Source organism: Pseudochaenichthys georgianus, chromosome 19 (assembly GCF_902827115.2).
Source record: "Pseudochaenichthys georgianus chromosome 19, fPseGeo1.2, whole genome shotgun sequence".
In the NCBI taxonomy this organism is placed as follows: Eukaryota; Metazoa; Chordata; class Actinopteri; order Perciformes; family Channichthyidae; genus Pseudochaenichthys; species Pseudochaenichthys georgianus.
In genome coordinates this window covers 24,067,788-24,087,581 of record NC_047521.1, presented here as the reverse complement: position 1 = coordinate 24,087,581, position 19,794 = coordinate 24,067,788, and the positions used below count along the sequence as shown (strand labels likewise).

Here is a 19,794-nt window from a genome sequence, read left to right as displayed (position 1 = left end):
GAACAAAGTAGCTGAATGTCAGTGGATGTTCAAATCACTGAACAATAATGAATGCATACAAACAGAATAAGGCCACTATTCATCATCATTACGGTGATGATCTTTAATCAAGTTGACATCTTTGATTTGTTATAATGACTTGCTCCAACTAACCATTTGCATTTATGTTGATGCAATTATTGTTTTCTAAACGTCTGAGCTTTTGATTATACCACAGCATTTAACAAAACTTCTCAAGAGTCATTTTTAAGCTTTTGATCATATCATATGGTTTTTGGTTAAAGGTGTCCTACGGTCTTTGAGTTTAGGATTTGGTTTTGTTCAACTCCAACCCCAATTTGTATTTATGATGTTAATAGTGATACTCCAGATGACAAAAGTATTCCTTTACCCCACAACGAATGACAGACGCGTTACTCATGGCTGAGACTCTGCCGGAGTCCAGACTCATTTAGCATTGATTACCGTGACAGCATCGTGATAGCAGAAAGGGCGTAGATCATATATGGCAACCTCCAAACAGTCCCCACCTACACGAGAATGTAATTGATTTTGTGAGTCACATAGGAGCTGCCTACAAGTCATCACACACTCACACACACACCTGCGTGGACAAGCCCTGTGATGCATCTCGTGATATTGCATTTTTTCAACAAGACGATGACCAAGAACACTGCCAAGTTGGATGGAGACAATAGAGGAAGGATGGCCAGTTAGATAGAGTTGTGAAATGCAGGCCAGCCTGAAGTGACATTGTTTCAGTGTTTGCCCTGCCAACATGATCTCATCCGGCTCATACGACTCACTTATCGAACAACTAAATCAGGTTGGCACAGGGCACTCCTAGCTCTTTTCACCTGTAGAGAATGTCAAAGGCGTTTCTCTGAGTCCTTTCTGCAGTCTCGTTAAACAGCCATTTAAAACAGTTCGGGAAAAATTCAAATCGAGCTACAGTATCAGAGCCATATCATTGCATGCGCAAGTGTAGGAGAGAAAGGCAAAGTGTTCGCAATGAATCATTAGTCATGTCTGTGAGTGAATCGTGGTGAGGTTTCTCCAGGTGTTTTTTCTCAACCCTGTGCAATCCTGCATTGAAATGCCCGGCGCTGAATCTTTGAGACGAGATGAGATTAGATTATCTTGGTACTTAAAATCGTCAAAAGAGAACCAGTCGCCTGCAGCAGATGGAGATAGGAGATTAGATGAATTGAGATAAAAGCCGTCTTGGTAATGAACTTGAATGGAAGTCCAGTAGATGATTAAAAACCTACGTATAGCTTTTTAGTTTTTTATTCACACTTTATGAAGAGGGAATCTATTTGTGTGCTTTCAACACCTCTCACACATTATGTGCATGGAGTAAAAGTATACAAGCATCAGTGTTTAACTTTTTTACAACAGTTCTGGGCCTCTCTCTCACGTGACGCTCATGCTTCCCCGTCCAGTATATACCAAGCTGTGAGAACAATCTGCAGCCTTTGCTCTCCTTGCAGCAGGTTATCACACCTTGTTAACCCCAAAGGTGAAGCCTGCAGGTGTACGACCACCTCTTTGAACCCCCTCCCACTATTTCTCACTCTCACCCCCTTACTCTCAGTTATTGTGGCTGTACAAACAACCCCTGAGAGCAGCGCCACCCCTCCCTCCCCGGAGCACAAAGGCCGCATTTACCAGTACGTTCTGGTGACCTTCAGAGGGCAATGTTGTTGTAGCTGGATCACAGAAGTGCAGCTCTGTATCAGCAGGTCATTAGGGGTGTCTGCCCCCTGAGTGGAGGCGTGCACGGAGGAATGTCAGGTGTCGGGCTAATCCTTACCCTTTGAGAAATGATATAACCTATAACATATTATGGCTGACCATCGACATTGTCCTGGACAGCAAATATTGATTTTTGCCATAAATTGATAGGGTTACACAATTTATATAAGGTTGGTCAAACCTTGAGTTAAATACTGAGTTTATTTCCAGATCAAAATGGACTTTAAAAGTACTTGAACTCATTGTTTTGAGTGTTGTAATGCTTTGTTAACTGTCTTTTTTCTTCTTCATGTGTTTAATGTCAGTCCATTTTGGCGTTGCATATGGAGCAAAACATGTCACACTTGATCTGACAAGAAAATGAATATCGTATTGTCTGTTTTGTTGAAGAGGCTCTATTATGTTTTCCCTTTCCTGTAGTGTGTTTTATATTGGTTGTTATCCATGTAAATGGTCGGCAAAGATTACATTTGGCTCTGGTTTCAGACAGAGGGTGAACAGAGGTGCTGCAGCCCGGGCAGTATGAGAAAAATAAAGAGCTTTTTGAACATGAAAGCATGGAGACATGTCACAGCAGAGGAACAAAATACAAATATGAACCTGAACATTAGAATTAGTGGGCCCCTTTAAAGTGTGCTGACAGCTTTTTATCAGAACATCTCAACCTGACACATGTGCTTTCTTTGCTTTCTTCACAAGATGTTCTCTCTTCACTCTTTCAGGTTGTTGCCCTTTTCCTCACTGTGACGCAGTATATGATGTCCCATACTGTATTATACAGGGTTAACCAGAACAGCATGTCCTATAGTAAACCTTGAGTCTAGATTTCACCCCATTGTGATGTAGGTAGCACTATAAACTGCTTAGCTACAATTGTCCACTGGTGTTTACAGTATTGACTCACTCCCATTGTCTCGTGTCATATGCTGCTCTATCTATGCGCCAGTGTGTGTGAATGGAGACTGTTCTGTATCTGACCGCACAATACCAGAACGTTTCATGCAGATTACTTATTGACAGCTGTTCAAATATTGAAGGGAAACAAGTCATCTGTAAAATATGGGCTGTAAAGATTAAATACTTATACAAATACAGGAAATCTCAAGTGTGTTTAGTGCTTATTGCCCTTTTTTACCAATTGTATTATTGTTTTATATTTTCCAAATGTACTTCCTTGCCAAGAGTTACATTTACAAAATGAAAGATACCAAGCAGCAAGTTAGCTTAGCTTAGCACACAGACTGGAAACTTGAGGAAACAGCTAGCTTAGCTTTGTTTTTGTGCTAACCCTAACCACAAGAAATCAAATTATGTATTTCCCCAAAACAGCTTGTAACCCTGGTCTTTATACTGATCTTTGAAACGCTAAAAGTTATTCCTGATGTCTTTCTAGGTGTGGTTCTGATGGAGATCTCCGATGCCCACAGGAAGGTCTTCAGTGACCTGGACGAGAGCGTGAGTAGCGATACCCTATACTTCCTTTACTGTCAACAAATCCAATAAAAAGAACCAAACCAACTATCGATTTATCCTGAACATACTGGAAGTATTTCCTGTGTAGCCAAAGCCTGTCTTATTTGTCTTATTTCTTCCAGCCATTGACATCCATTGTTTTCCCATTAAATATTAACAACACCTGAATAAGACACACTATTGAACTGGGAGGACATATATAATCATGGGCTCGGTTTATTTGAATTTTAATAACATAAATAATCCCGCTGCCATAAATACTCACTTGCACATCAAGTTTGTTACTGAAAATTGTCCACAAGAAATGCACAATTTACTCATCTTTGAGTAGCGTTTGGTAAAAACTACAGTTCCCAGTTGTTTTCAGGCATTTATTTTTCATGAAAGTATTTATTTGTGAGTTGTTTTAAATGTACATATTCAGTGGAAATAAATGGTCTTGGTGTTGAGCCATACAGTCAAATAGGCTTCGGTATGTGTTGACAAAATGAAAAACACTTTTAATTTTGTAAGACACCTTTTGTTCTCTGTAAAGCTATTTAAAGCTATTTAAGCTGTTCCCTTTATGTTTTCTCCATTCTGTCTGCTGCAGAATGAGAAGAATAAAGGCAAAGAGAGATGTAATCATTCCTGTGTTGCATTTATGTCATACGAAATAATTACAAGTCACCTTGTCATTCCCACAAGTACCCTCAGGCCATCATCGCTCATCTTAACTTCCCGTAATAGACCGACATTCGCAATTTTCTACGCTGTTCGTTCTTGACTCAGAACCTCTGTGACCTTTGGAGCTCATTCTTTACATAAAACAGGAAAGAATGGAAAAACCACAGAATCATTCCTGACCCTGCTGCCTCGGGCTGAAACGCTTCAGATATCAGCTGGTGACGAGGACTAAATTGAAGTCAAGTGTCACCGACTGGAACGCGAAACTCAGTCTGACGCAAGAAAGGGTTTCGGGAAAAAGCACAATCCCCTAAAAACGATCTGTTTGCATGAAAAACTGCCTGTACTTAAACGGGGAAGTTGTACATCTTTAACCACCAAAAGCTGATTGACATTGTTCATGGGTGAAATCTCATCCACTCAGAAATATATCATCATGTGCTCAGCTCTTATCGTGATATTTCCATTCAGCAATATGCCTGAACTTTACATTGTGCTGAGGACAGTTATAACATGATGTGTGTTGCAATGAATGTAAGGTATGTGTTTTCTTCTCTCTGCAGTTCAAGAGGTTCCACAGGGAGATTATTATCGAGCTGGAGAAGAAGACAGAGATGGATGTGAAGTACATGAATGTAAGTGGCCTCATAGATCCCTCACTTACCCTCACTTAGTTATAACTTAACTCACGTCATGTCATCAGATTTTATCTTAATCTTAACATGTTAGTGTTTTCACTTTCCTATATACAGTAATTCCCCTGTTTATGATTATGTATATATTATGAATATGAATATGAATTAATATTTATTTTCCACTTTGAATAATTATTTAGGCTTTTATATAATTATTACTATTTCTTTTTTCTTGCATTATTATTTTTGTATTTTTACTTTTTTAATAGTATTATTATTATTTTTTAAAAGTTTTTATTTTAATTAATATTATTAATTAATTCTTCTTCTTTTTTCTTTTTCTTTACTAAAAAAATCTGCTTTTAGATTTTAGAGCATCCAATAAGGGATGTTTTCTTGTTATGTTTTACCTTATATTTTTACATTTTTTAAATATATTTTATTGAGCATTAAAAGTACAAAATATACAATTACAGAACAAGAAAGGTAGTTGTACTTTTATTTTGAGCAAAATCATTGCATGAACAAACCAAGTCATAGTAAAAAGTACTTTAAAGAATTAAAGAAACAAAAAAAACATATTTCAGGATTGCAGAGCTAAGACCCTCTAGAACACATGTGTCAAACTCAAGGCCCGGGGGCCAAATCAGGCCCTTGGTGGATTTAATTTCGGCCCGCAGGATAATTTCTAATTACTATTAGATCTGGCCCGCCGGTATACTGCACGCACACCTTCCCTCAATCCTGAATTCCTCAGCTTAGAGCCTGAGCCCAAACATTGATGAACTTGCACCCAAGATGAGATGCCAAGTATCTGGCTTGAACTAGAATCACAGAGCAGCACACGTTTGAGTTTCCATGGATGTTTCCTTTTGCACTTTCTTTCTTAAGACAACAGGGCATGTTTGTTTTTGTTTTTTTTAAGCTGTTGTTGGCGTGTGGAAAAATGTAATCATAAGAAATGAAGCTGCAGATAGAGCCATAAGAAATGAATGCAACTGATTATTTAATGTTTAATGTTGTTTTTATAGGCAATAATTTAAGCTTTGTTAGTTACAGGTTTAATATGTGCAATAAGTTCATTTCAATTAGTTTTTCAATAAACATTGAACCAGTCCGGCCGTCGACTAGTACCCATGTTTTTATTTTGGCCCACTGTGTATTTGAGTTTGACCCCCCTACTCTAGAATTAGATATTTGTATAATGACAGATTTGGTATAATCTGCTCATAAATGCCTCTCTTGTCGAAACCCTCCTGCAGGCCACCTTCAAGCGCTATCAGTCGGAGCACAAGGTGAAGCTGGACTCTCTGGAGCGCTCGCAGACAGAACTGAAGAAGCTCCGGAGGAAAAGCCAGGGCAAGCAATCTTCCAAGTATGAGATTAAAACTAATGAGGTGAGTCTGATTAACCAAACCCAAACCAAAGTACATTTACTTTCACTATTTCCATTTCATGCTACATATACTTCTATTCCACTATCTTAATTTAACAGTCATAGTAATAGCTAATTTGCAGTGGTGTTACCGATGTACAATCTTAAGCTACTTGTACTTAACTTGAGTAGTTCTAGGGTATATCTGCACTACACCTACATATTTTACCATTTACTCCACTACATCTGTATGATAATAATTACTAGTTACTTTATCACATTATTATTACAAATGATCACATTATCATCAAATAATACATTAGTTTATATTATTATAAAAGACCTTTACCACCTCCATTATTAACATTGCATTAATATATCAAATTGTATATTATATTCCAATAATGCAATATTACATATAATGCTGGATTGGTTTTTCTACATAACAAGTACTTTTACTTTTGGTAATTTAAGTATATTTTGACAGCTTTACTTTTATAGTTATCTTTTTAACATTTTAAATGCACGACTTTCACTTGTAACAGAGTGTTTATATATTGCTTGAGTAAATGCGCCAATACTTCTTCCACGACTGTTCAAAACACAGCCTGTCTGATACTTCTGCATTGCATGGCTTTCTAAGCACGGTGCAGTTGCATGCTTATGCTCTGATGACAGCGAAACTAATATGACATATGTAAATGTTATGTGACAGGGTGGGGAGATATGGCCAAGATATTGTCATGATAATAGCATACCATTGCAAAGGAGAAAGAAGGATGTGCATGAGATGAGTTTCAGAGTTGCACTTGTTAGGGCATCACTAATGAATGACGTTTAAGATATGTGTTCAAACACTTAATACCTTACGGATAACATTTTTTAGATAGGATAAGGGATTAAAACCATCAAATGGTGCCACCACGCCTTTAGCTGTTGGCTGAGTCTTTGTGTTTACACGAAGTAGATCGAGACCATTATTCGACGGCTCATTGCGTTCAAATACAGATGAAAGATTGTGTTTGTATCAAAGGCGTACACACCCAGATTTGTACAAATATACGCTTGAATGCTCTAAGAGCCACAGTGAAATCCAGTTTGTATTGGATGCAGCGATAACGGATTGATTTGCACAAAATATTTACCTTAAGGCTTTATTTCTAGTAACCAAAGATGTTGTCGTAGCAAGTCTACAAAATGGACGTGTGTTTTCTGTGTTGGTATATATTGTTGGTATGGCAATAAAAGGTTTTGCAACATAGAGCTAGTAAGGCACATTTAGCTGTTAGGCATACACTTCTCTGCAGTGCCCACAGAAGACATGATTGAAACCGAAAACCTACAACCACAACAGCAGTTTAGTGCTCATCAGCAAACGTTGGCTAGCTGACACGCAAAGCTAAGGCCGTGTGATAAATGACACCTCACATGTCATTGTGAGCATGGTTGTAATTTGGCGTTTGCTTGAAAGTCTTACAGAGCTGCTAGCGTGGCTGTTGACTCTTATGCTAATATGCTATTTCAAACATTGTGTTTCTTGCATAGAGTTCACAGTGTACACAATGTACACTGCATACTTTTGTGAATTTCAACATGGTAGGGTTGTCTCAGAGGAAAATCGTCCATTGTGCACTTACCGGAAATGATGATTGACCTATACCCCTGTTAGTTAGTTAGTTAGTTAGTTAGTTAGTTAGTTAGTTAGTTAGTTAGTTAGTTAGTTAGTTAGTTAGTTAGTTAGTTAGTTAGTTAGCTAGCTAGCTAGCTAGCTAGCATTTGCCTTATCATTCTCTTATTCTTATCATTCAGACTGCTAAATTAACCCAATAAACATAGCAGCTGACGGCTCCTATGCTCCAACAGTATTGTGGTGGCTTGTTTTCCAGAGAAATACAATTGCTCCACCTTCTATGGCTGTCCTTTTGACACGTGTAGGTGTGTTAAGTAGCCGAATGGTGACAATTGTAGATGGGAAGTATCCAGCTGTATATATTATATAAGTATATCATCTAGGGTCTCATCCTGCACTGCATGTTGCTATCTTAAGGCCTTGAAGAATGTACTGTCAGTTTTGACATCTCCTTTGCTTGAATATTGTGTGCTGTGACCCTGAGTGTATACAGTTTAAAATGGGTATTTCATAATGACATGGGGTTTAAGTTATGCTTTCCATTACTAACAATCACACTTAACACCTCTGACAGCAATTTGCTTTGTAAATCAATAAAGGAACTGCACAGTCATCATTTATCGACGGTTTTCATTGCTTCCATTAGATTATGAATGAACTTTGAGACAATTATCAAACGAAACCTTTAAAGGAAAAGCTGCAGCATCAGACTCTATCTCCAATAGACAATCGCACAGTGAATCGTCTCATCTGGAGCCCCCATCTCTTTCCGAAGTGGCTTTTGCAATATCTGTTGAAAGATGACACCTTCAAAATACAAATCAGGTTTCTCAAAAATGTGTGACGCCGGCTGCCAGTGCTGAGCTCAGTTGTGTCTTTCTGCTCTCCCTCCTCTGAGAACATGGGAATTGAAGGGCCTTGATCCAGCCAGACGGTAGAGGAGGGTCGTTGACAGGCTGCTTTACTGTCACTATGACAACATGGGAGAATGGACGAGAGGGGAGTGGGTGTCAAAAAATCAATCAATGGAGGAGTGGGTTGAGAAGTAATTTTTTTTAAATACTTTTTGTGGTCCGGTAGCCAATCTATCCTGCGTCACAGTCACAATGTTTCTCCGTGGGGAAGGTGTGTCTTTCAGAACACAGATTTGCTTTACCGCTGCGCTAAGGCAAGGCAAGTTTATTTATATAGCACCTTTCAGCACCAGGCAATTCAAGGTGCTTTACAAAAATGAAAGACATTAAGAAAATGGCATTTAAAATCAGTCATTAAAAAGAAAAGCTAATAAAATAAACATTAAAAGATAAAGGTTACAGTGCAGTCTAAGATATGCTGCTAAGATCGATCCACGAGCAGCAGCCGGAGACACAAATACACTTGCTGTTTAGTGCCTTGATTTGTGAGTCTGACCGGAGCACACACACACATTAAGTGGCAGCCGCAGAGATAGCTTTTACTCGGAGAGTGTTTCACTGGCGACGGTCATAAAGCAGCACATTCCACCCTGCTGAATCACCTGTGGCACGCCCTGTGCTGAGAGGGAGAGGTGCTGCCAAGTTTAAGATGTACTGAAAGTAAATTAACAAAATGGTAAATAAATGTAATGCAATGTAATATAAGAGAAAAGTAAAATATATGGAAATGATGGGAAAACATAATAAATAAATGATACATTTGATTTTTTATTATGTATTTATTGTATTCTTATGTTTTCTATTCCAGTAATATCATAATATGAATTATTTTATTTTTAATATTTTAGCTGTAATTTATATTTGTTTTATTTGAATTATTTTACTTCATCTTTTATTTTATTATTAGAGAAAATAATAATAACAATTATAGATATTTTTTGTTTTCACTCATTCCTATTTTTGTCAATTTTTATTCTAATTATATATTATTTTTCTTTTAATTATTTTTCTTTTATTTGATTTGAATATATATATATTTTTATTTCTTTTATCATGAAGTTATGTGGATTTCTCTGTTACATTTATGTTTCCTTCTGTCTTGCGACCCTGTCCACAGTATGTGGAGACCATCTCGTCGCGCCAGATGGACATGCAGAAGTTCATAGCTGACGGTTGCAGAGAGGCCTTACTGGAAGAAATGAGACGCTTCTGTTTCCTGGCGGACAAACACTGCATGTTCTCCGATCAAATCAGCAACTTCCACCAGAAAGTAAGCGTGGGCACGGAGCTAATCTCCCAGAGCCCCTCCATGTATCGTCTGCTTAACCACTTATTCTTTCTCTGGTGTTTCCAGGCCAAAGACACGCTGTCTATGAAGCTTCCCAGCTGGCAGGAAAAGTGCAGCGACATCACCAAGGTGCCGGACACGGTGACGAACATGATAGATGAGCTGTCCAGCACTCCAGAACAATCCCCGCACAATGAACGCAACAACAGGGTAAGAATTAGCTGTTAAGATTAAGATGGACTTTTATTAATCCCCGTGGGGAAATGGTTTCTCTGCATTTGACCCATCCTAGTGTTAGGAGCAGTGTGCTGCCATTGAACGGCGCCCGGGGAGCAGTGTGGGGAACGGTGCCTTGCTCAGGGACACCTCGGTAGCACTTGGTCTTGAACTGGTGACCTTCCAGTTGCCAAGCCAAGCCCCTATCGACTTCGCCACCAATGGCATTAATGACACACTTATACTACGTGTTGCTTTTCATCCCTTACTTCGATACTGATCGTACTGTAAGAGGATTTATATGAGCTGTGGATTAAAGCATTCCGAACAGTAAATAACATGGATCAAATGGTGCGGAACAGAGTGGCCGTGAGGTGCTTTATCTCGTCTTGTTGCTTGTTTTTTATCTTGCAAAGGTGCTGATAAGTATCATTCTGTATCGAGGCTGTTACCTTTAAAGTGTCTGCTTATCACCTGGCTATCAGCCATGGAGACACCTGCATGTGTTGCTCTTGTAAAGTCCACCGTTTGTTTAGCATATGAGGAGGAAATTCAATGACTGTTCAAATAGCGACTTCACCCGGATCATTTAGAGGAAAACGTATCATAGCTTCCTTCATATTGTGTCCCAAATTGCACCTGCTAGTCATGTTCTTCTTTATCTCCTCAGAACAAAGTGGGTTCAGGGGTTCCTCCTCCAGCACCGCCACTGAAAGCTCAACCCAGTCCCCTCGTGGACATGTTCAACCAGCCCAGGTTCTCGCTCACACCCCTTTCACTCACACCCCTTTCAGACTCCACCGCAGGTATGGATGGCTTCCAGGCATTCTCATTGTCCATTAACCTGCGCATTTCTTTCTACCTTCATTGAGTGACCATTTGCTGTTCAAAAAACATCAAATGTGTCCAAAGTGGTGTCTTCAAAGGTTTTGTTTCGTCAGGGAAGAAAACCCCAAAGATATTCAGTTTTTAGTATGAAATAAAACAGAGAAACAGGAAATCTCAGTATTTAAGAGGCTGAAAACAGCACCATATTTCCCAACATGTTGACTCTCCTGCTTTTAAGTTACAATATGGAGATCTCTGCTGTTTGTCTGTAGCCTGTAGCCTTTTCTTGATTGCTCCCGGGAATGTCGCCACAGGCTGTTTATCAGAGGGCCATAAACCATATCACCAATGTGATACCCGTACAGTATATGAAAATAAATAGGGACTCAACAGACACGTACTTAAATTATGTCTTCCGTATTATTACTTTAAAGTAATATAGCTTTTACGTTGTATGTAGGTTTGGACAGATATCTTAATAACATCTCTTTTCTCCTACAGACCAGAACAGTCTCGGAGATGTCAGTATGTCCCGGTCCACGTCCCAGTCGTCCGGTCTCAACGTGGCCAGGAAGGCTCGAGTGAGGACCATCTTTCCCCACACGGCGGGAAACAACGACACGCTCCTCAGCTTCGACGAGGGCGACATCATCTCCCTGCTCATCCACGAAGAGAAGGACGGCTGGCTGTACGGAGAGCTGGAGAAGACACAGCAGTACGTTTTAGTCCAGGAAGTGTTTTTAATACCTCATTCACACCAACGGTGTTTCAGGGCCGGTTCGGAGCTGGAGCTTGAAAAGCACCGGGTTTTCCTGTTCACACCGCAGCGGAGCCGCCTCTTAGCTCCAGAATCCGGTTCGTTTCAAGCACCAAAAAATTATCCGGCTAGAGCAAAAGCGCCACATACGTCACGCTTACGTCACGCTTACGTCACGCTTACGTCGGGGCGGGGGCAGGGAGGGGGGGGGGGGGGGGGGGGGGGGATCAACTCCTGAACAACAACAACAAGCCTGCGTTTTATCCAGTTTGTACACAAAGATGGAGAAACGTAACAAGCAGCAGTGGTCCACTGAAGAGACCAGCTGCCTACTGGGAATCTGGTCTTCCGACGAGGTGCAGAGGAAGCTGGAGAACAATCAGCCATTGTTGTTGTTGTTGTCGGTGTCAGCTGTGAGGGGTTTCCGCGCGGTTTGGCTTTATGAAGCAGGCACGCAAACGGTTACGTCGTGATGCAAACGATGACGCAATGACGCAGCACCAGTCGGACTCTGGGCGGTGTGAAAAGAGCCGGAGCTAAACCGAAGAACCGGTTCTGAACCTGAAAAGCTCTAGCGCGGAGCTTGAACCGGAGTTGCGTTGGTGTGAATGAGGTGTTAGTGTCTTTGGTGGTTCTCTTTTATATTAATCTCAGCATGTCTGGTTTGAGAATACTTGCTGTGGTTATAAATACTTTTTAGTGTCAAAATACACGATGAAAAGACTGAAGTAATCCTTTTCACAAGTATGGACTGATTTATTTATTTTTCTTTGCCAGAGATCACCGACATATTTCTTTATTACCACAAACACACACACTGCAGTTTGTTTGTTGTTGTGGATATAACATACACAACCCTGCAGCTGTCACTACTAATAACAACCCTTAATGCTCCAAAAGTGTTATATTAGTCTGCCACTGAAAATAGTCCCTCGCATTAGTTACTCACTTCTGACTGTTTGAGCAATGATTGCCTAGGACATGTGTTTTAAAAAAGAATGATGGGATTTGACGGTGTTATCCTTCTACTGTAATTTAAGAAGCTGGTTCAGTTCAAAGGGATTTTGTATTCTTACATAGCTTGTTAGAACGCCAATAGGACGTTTTATTGTGAACATCCCAATCTAAATTCAACCCAAAAGAGGAAATGCACTTTCATTCCCACAAATAAGCAGCAGTGCTCGCTCACACACGCGTGTTTCACATAACTCCGGTTAGCCGTGGTTGTTTCTTGCTTTGTGTGTGTTAATATCAAGCTGTGCGGATACAGCATGCTTAGAAACACAGAGAATGTCAGGTATGTTCGACACGACAGTCATAAACTCACTCTTTCTCTCTCTGTTGCTCACTCTCTCTCGCCCTGCCTAACAACAACAACACACATGCAAAAAAGTCCAGGTGCACACATAGAGACATCTGGTCTTTTATATTTCCTTCAACGCTGAACACTTAATGGCTAATTTTCCTTCACCCTGGCACGCGATGATGAGTGACTGAATTTAATATGTCGACTAAAAAAGCAATCGGGATGAAATCACACCTTTTGAACGGCAGCTGTGTCGCCTCCAGACGACGGAGAGGGAAAAATGTTCCCTCGACGGTTTAGCAATTTCTTCCCTGCTTCTTCTTCTCAGATACGAACACATTTTGTGTAATGTCTGCTCAAATCATCAGCTGGGAAAGTGTTTATATGCACAACTCATGTTTCTATATGTAAATACAGCAGCACAGATCCACACAATAGCCTGTAATGGCCTGTGTAGTCATCTTTAACCTCACTATTTCAATTAGAACTCACAATTCACGACAAATTATTCCCACTTTAAAACAAACACTCCTCATCTCCCTGTTGTGCGTGTGTGTCGCTAAGTGGCTTTTTGAATCAAAGTGGTTTAAATGCATTCAGTGGCGGTTTGTCAAGATGAGGAGGACATGACTTGAATAAATCACATTACATTCTGTTTCTTAGCAACAAATCCAGCGCACTGGTGTGATCAGCCCTATTTTCCTCTAGACGTGGCTTGGAGACAACTTGGGGACTTAGTAGAAAATCTGTTGAACAATTTTAACCAAAAGAAAACAAATGCATTGTTCACATATTGGCAAAAGTCAGTTTTTCCTCCCCGGTTATACATATATATATATATATATATATATATATATATATATATCCAGCTTGGTTTTACTTTAAGATTGTCTGAAAAGTTTGACATTTAAGAAAACATTTGCTTTATTGCCGAGAGTCAGAGGAGACGATCGATACCTCTCCCACGTCTGAAGCCTCTCCTATAAAGAGTGGGCGTGTATGTCACATGGACTCCAGGCAGATAGCAACTATCCAAATAATCAGGGAACAATAACGTTGTTATGCTGCTCAGCTGTTTATATAAGAACAGTTTTATGAGGTGTTCTGATATCGTGGTGTGTTTGTCTTCCTTATTAGGCGTGGGTGGTTTCCCTCATCTTACTGCAGGCCTTCAGCGATATCAAACAGGTAAGAAAACATCACAGCGCACTGGGAGTCAATCATTTGTTTCACAGTGAATGTTTGAAAGCATGTTTGATTTGCAGCAATCTGAGCACGCCGGTGCGCAGTCTGAGTGTGTCCAGTCTGCAGGAGCAGGATGAGGAGGAGCCGGTGCTGCTGCCCCCCCCAGACTACAGCGACGACGCCCCCTACAGCGCCCCCTACAGCGCCCCCTACAACGCCCCCTACAGCGCCCCCTACTCCACACCCTCCCCCAAAAGCGCGGTCAGTACCAGCAGGCACTTACAGAGTGTATGGTATAGTACTTAGTAAAGGGGCCTTGTTATGCTTTTTGGAGTTGTCCCTTTCCTGTTGTGTGTTTATAGGTTTGTGTGCATGCAAATGGTCTGAAATGGTTGGACTCCTTTGTTTACTTTCGTAGCATAGTGACTGTAGTGGCCAAAATCCTAACAGTTTGTCTTATAACTCCATATTTCAAATGTTCCTTTTCTTGGCCACATGGAGAGCTTGGGGCTGGGAAGCAGTGTCAGACTCGCAGTAACAGTTTTGGTTGATTGCTCTTGAACGTTTATTTCCAGAAAACAAAATACGTAACAATACCACTTTGTAACTTAAACTTCAGCAGCAGATCCTAATAATCCGTTTGACTGAGAATAAGGCTAGGGTTGCTGCCTGCTGCTTTGCCCGTCACACACCGCACCTCCAACTTCAAGTTTTAGCCCCGCCCTCACATCTCTGAGTGGTTGCCTAACCACAGAGCCATCCAGTTTACCAATCAGAGCAGACTGGGCTCTGGTTTCAGACAGAGGGTGAAAAGAGGCGCTGCAGTATTAGAAAAAAAGAGCTTTGTGAACATTAAAACAGGTAAACATGTCACAGTAGAGACACTACATCGAAATATGAACCTGAAAATAAGCAGTATTTGCTATCAATACTTACTGTTAGTCACTGGGGCTGTGCTGCTAGCTGCCGTGTTTAAATGTCAGCATAAAGCAGGACACAACACATGTTCTAGGTATCGTGTTCCCTGATAGGATATCTATATTGCCTCAGATAATTCAGGCCACACCAAAAAAATGCCGTCACACATTTGTCTAACTAATTTGCTTCGTATCAAATCTCCTTGCTGCATAGTCATGGCCTCCACGCCCTTAAAGATGGATCGCAGCCAGAAACACACCTCAGTGCCTCATGCCGGTTTGAGGAAACACGCTATTTTTACCAAGACGAATACTTCCCAAAAATGATATTTGAACTTCGGATGTTATGTATAATCAAGTTACTGATCTTATCAATCAGGAAACATATAAAACAGATAGGAGAGTTCTCATTTTTGTTTTCTATAAGACATACGAAAAAAGCTCCCAGCCTTGTTTTGCAAGGTTTGTTCAGAAATGGAGAGATTAGAGGAGAAGGGGAGAGAGTTACATGAAGGGTAAAGAAACCATTTCATTGTGTGCCTGCATGTGTCAGCTGACTGAGAATGAACTAGTGTCTCTCCGGCGGGCAGAAGACATGCCCGGGCACACTCGTTTCTCCCTCATCATCACCTTCCTCGCTGCTCTGCCTGTACTCGGCGTCCTTTGTATCTGCAGCCTCAGGGTTTCACCAGGAAATAAAACACAGTGAGGGTGTGCCTTCCCAGCAGTAGGAATCGTAGTGGTGATTATTTTAGAACTTAGCAAAACCTTAGTGCCATTGTTAAAAAGTCCTTTCCCTGCCTTTGAGGATTTGTTTCAGAGGGCTAAGGGCTGATTTGATGGTTGTTTTTGTGACTGTAAGGCAAAGGTGAAGGTTTTCACTATTGCTGTTTAGGGCGTTTGTTCCCTGAGTCAAGCCTCTCAGGCAGCATTAAAATCCCTTCTCCTTCACCCTACAAAGTTATTGTCTGTGGTCCAATAGAAAATAAATGTTTATTTACATTTTGGCCTTTGTCTTTTCCTTACCACTTTTACTTAAACTCACTTGAAAGAGGTCAAGGAAAGAGGACGATTATATTAGGCTACGTAATTATGTAGATATTATTGATGTATAAAGCTTTAAATGTTAACCCAGCAAGGAACTAAAGGTTTCTCAAATGTGTTACTGGCTCAAAATCCACTTTTAAGTTTGTTTGCCTTGAAAATGTCGCTTATCCCGAAGTAATTATTGATTTCTCGTGCAGGTTCGAAGTGTTTTGAAAGCATTATATTTCCAAGTTAAGCTTTATTTATGATAGTATTTCTTATCTCTATATGTTTGGACTTTAGATGTCCAAGTTGAAATGTTGTTATCTTATAGTTTGTTCCTGGATGAGGAATGCTGAGAAGTTGCTTCCTGAAAGGCTGAATTCAGGGAATACAAATCATGACTTCTGGCTGTTGTCTGATCTCTAAAGGAAGTGCATGTGTTCCTGCAATTAGTAAAGAATGCATTGACATCTTTTGCAAGCATGATGACGGAAGTAAAATCCAAAGATTTGTGTTTATTAATTCCAATATTACTCAAATAAGTCCCCTCCCTTCATCCACCCTTGTCATGCGCTGTGAAATAAGTGATAAAATAATAGTTTGAATAAAAGTTATTGTTCTAAAAGGAACCCACATCCTCAAATATAAAGGTTGACAATAGTTCCTCTGTATAGCTCGTAGCTTCTTTAAGAACTGTCTGTACTGAATTTTACGAGACAATATGTGCTATGGAAGCATTCAGGGAGCATAGCTCAGATATTTATGACCTATAAATTGAGAGTCACATTGCTCTGTGGATGCAGGAAGATTATAATCGCCCTCAGGTGAGAGAAACAGCCGTGTAGCCGTTCTAGATGATCCAGATTCCAGACTAATACGTGTATCTTAAATACGTCAAAGCTCTACTGCACTGATTGGGAATGAGGGAGGCGGCGGGAAACTGTTGATGAAAAATCTTAACAAACCGGTCTGACAACACTGACTTTCTTCACAGCTGGAGGGAGGGGTGGTGGCTGCGGTGGTGGTGTGTTTTTAATGCTGTGAGTTATTCCTCTGCTGGATCTTTAAGGGTGTTTTCTTCTGTGTTTTTTGACTACAGGTTTCTTTAGTCAATGGGACTGCAAACGCTCCCTTTCTAGGGTGAGTGACTTAACACAACTAACAGAAACTTCTTTCCCCCTTCAATTACACTTTGCTTGATGATGAATTAGAAGCTACCGGCATTAATTCAGATGTTTTTATTTCTTCCTTTGCAGGGGAGGGAATCCGTTTGCCACAGTGAAGCTGAGACCAACAGTCACGAATGACAGATCAGCACCACACATCTAACGCACACAAAATGAAAGAAAATGATTTTCACCGCTGTCATGCCTTCAGGGGAATCGTGCAACATGGGAGCCCTGCGACACACCGAATATCACCCCAACCCGACGTCTCAGCAGCCTGCATGCTAGTCTCTCTCAGCTCTACTAAAGGGATCCATTGTTTCTTGGCGTGTGTTTGACTGTGACTGTGTGCGTTTTAACACAAACACCGCAGACTCAGGAAGTCTGCAAAGTTTTGTCGTGTCGTTTTTTGAGTTAAAGTGATAATTCACCCCAAAGTGAAGCCAGAGTTTCTGCAGTTAATTGCTTTTCATGCATTGGCAGTTTGTACCTGCCGTGACTTCAGCTTTGATACAGAGTAAAGGCAGCAAACGGTACATTATGAAGCTGAGATATAATTGCACTGGATTACATGCAATGCATCATTTCCTATGGATGCTTCCTGCATAAGGGAATCTGGATCCAGCCAGGGAACAGCAGACTACAGATAAAACCCACACCACTATGTAGAGAGGTAACAACTGGATGTAAATACGTTGGATGGCTATTGCAAGTTGCAATAATGGCATTTAATTTACTGAACATCTTTAGTATTTAAACTTTTAATTTAGGAAAACTAGCAACACTTTAATCTCAAACTTCAAAGTACTTCAAACAACTTTCAACAGATTACAAATCGAATATTAAAACTAAAACAGTTAACTTTCAAATTCTTCAGAAAGTTGACAGACATTTCAAGATTCAAGATACAAAATTTTGACGGTTTTCATGTCATAAGCTACAACGGGGAAATCTTATGTCCCGAGCTCAAGTAAACTGACGTTAGGATTGTAATACAAAGCTGAGATACTCTGTCTTCTGGCTAGACACCGATGGAGTTTCTGCAGACATGCTAACAAGGAGATCAAAACCTGAATCTTCATTTTGGGGTGCACTGTCCCTTTAAGATGCAAACGAGATGCTCTCAGTGTCAAGAGGTCTTTCCAGGCTCCTGTGCTGCAGTCAGTGCAGTGATTTAAATGAAGGGATCTGAAGGAGAGGATTAGCACCCAGGCTGCCTATACCTGACTTGCCAAAATATATACATACATTGTTATTTTATGTTTTTAATATAGTTATTTTTTGTCTTTGTTACGATGGACTGTGAGAATGAAGGGAGAGTGACGTGTTGGGGGAAATTGTCATTTGAGTAAAGGCAGAACAGTTTTGTCCTAGCATTCGCTGGGAAGGCTATTTATATACACTAAGTTTGTATAAGATATTTAAATAAAGAAACGTGTACAGAAGTCTGTTCTGTTAAGGCGCCGCTTTAATATAATTTTAGATTGAATGCTGTTATGTATTTAAAATGACCTTCTGATGCAAGGATTATTTCATGGTTTCACTGTTGTTTAAGATTCTGTGTAAAATGCACAGATTATACAACATAAAAAATGTACCTATGGTAGACATTTGGATTGTATGAATAAAGTGGGTCGTTAAACAATCGTATTAACTGTTTTGTGAGGACCTTTTCTGCCATATGTATAATGAGAAACTGAACAGTTCATTGATCCTCATTGACCCACTCGTGTGTAAGTGAACCCGTCGTAGTTATTGCCACATGCTTTCTTCAGAGAATACCTTGCCACTGTGTTGACAAATGTAGTCTTTTTTTCTCAATAAAACAGATAGAAAATTAAACTGTGACTCCTGTTATGATACGATAAAGGTTGCTTCTTCAAAAAGACACTGACATTTAAATAATTACATATATTTACTGTGTGAAATTCGAAGCATAGTCAAATAAAAAGCCAATTTGCCAAATACTTTAACAAGCAATATAAAGAACATTGAAGAAAAATACAGGTTTATTTTAGAGCAGGGGTTTCAAACTCAAGGCCTTCATTTTCTGTGGCCCCACAAGAGCTTGCAAAGAATATAATATGTTTATTATACGGTTACATGATGATTTACAGAAGCACGTTACCCATAAACTACATGTCCCACAATGCATCTCAAATTAGACTTTTTTCTCAGAATCTGACTTTTTTTCTTCTAAATATGCCTTTTTTCTTCGAACGTTCCCTTTTCTCAGAATTTGACTTAAAATGTTACTTTTTTTTAAATGTCACTTCTGTTTTTTGATTTTGACTTTTTTTTCAGAATTTGGATTTTCTTTTTAAATCATTTTGTGATGTGCTCAGTGAAGAGACTTGCAATTATTTGCTATCCAATAATAATCCAATGCAGAGGCAATAATGTAATATAATTAGTGCTGTCAAAATTATCGCTTTAACGGCGGTAATTAATTTTTTTAATTAATTGCGTTAAAATATTTAACGCATTTAACGCATGTGCAGAATGGCCCGCCCCATACAGTCAAGGCCGGATTAGTACCTCCAGGGGCCCCTGGGCACTGAGCGCTCATGGCGTTTGGCTACCGGCACCATCCATGATTTCTGCTCACGTGACAAAATGTGACATGAGTGAGGGTGGGGCTGTGAGTCATA

The 19,794-nt window shown here is 40.0% G+C and overlaps 1 protein-coding gene across 1 annotated transcript in view; it reads left to right on the top strand.

The window, feature by feature from the left end:
• Positions 1 to 18,964, top strand: part of baiap2l1a (BAR/IMD domain containing adaptor protein 2 like 1a) — a 29,123-nt gene extending 10,159 nt beyond the window's left edge. The window contains exons 4-14 of the mRNA XM_034107603.1: positions 3,152 to 3,213; positions 4,461 to 4,532; positions 5,795 to 5,929; positions 9,569 to 9,721; positions 9,806 to 9,949; positions 10,626 to 10,761; positions 11,285 to 11,498; positions 13,984 to 14,034; positions 14,112 to 14,292; positions 17,077 to 17,117; positions 17,234 to 18,964. Coding sequence (XP_033963494.1) covers positions 3,152 to 3,213; positions 4,461 to 4,532; positions 5,795 to 5,929; positions 9,569 to 9,721; positions 9,806 to 9,949; positions 10,626 to 10,761; positions 11,285 to 11,498; positions 13,984 to 14,034; positions 14,112 to 14,292; positions 17,077 to 17,117; positions 17,234 to 17,306 — 1,262 coding nt within the window. The 3' untranslated portion in view covers positions 17,307 to 18,964. The remainder of the gene's footprint in view (positions 1 to 3,151; positions 3,214 to 4,460; positions 4,533 to 5,794; positions 5,930 to 9,568; positions 9,722 to 9,805; positions 9,950 to 10,625; positions 10,762 to 11,284; positions 11,499 to 13,983; positions 14,035 to 14,111; positions 14,293 to 17,076; positions 17,118 to 17,233) is intronic.
• Positions 18,965 to 19,794: the final 830 nt, after the last annotated feature.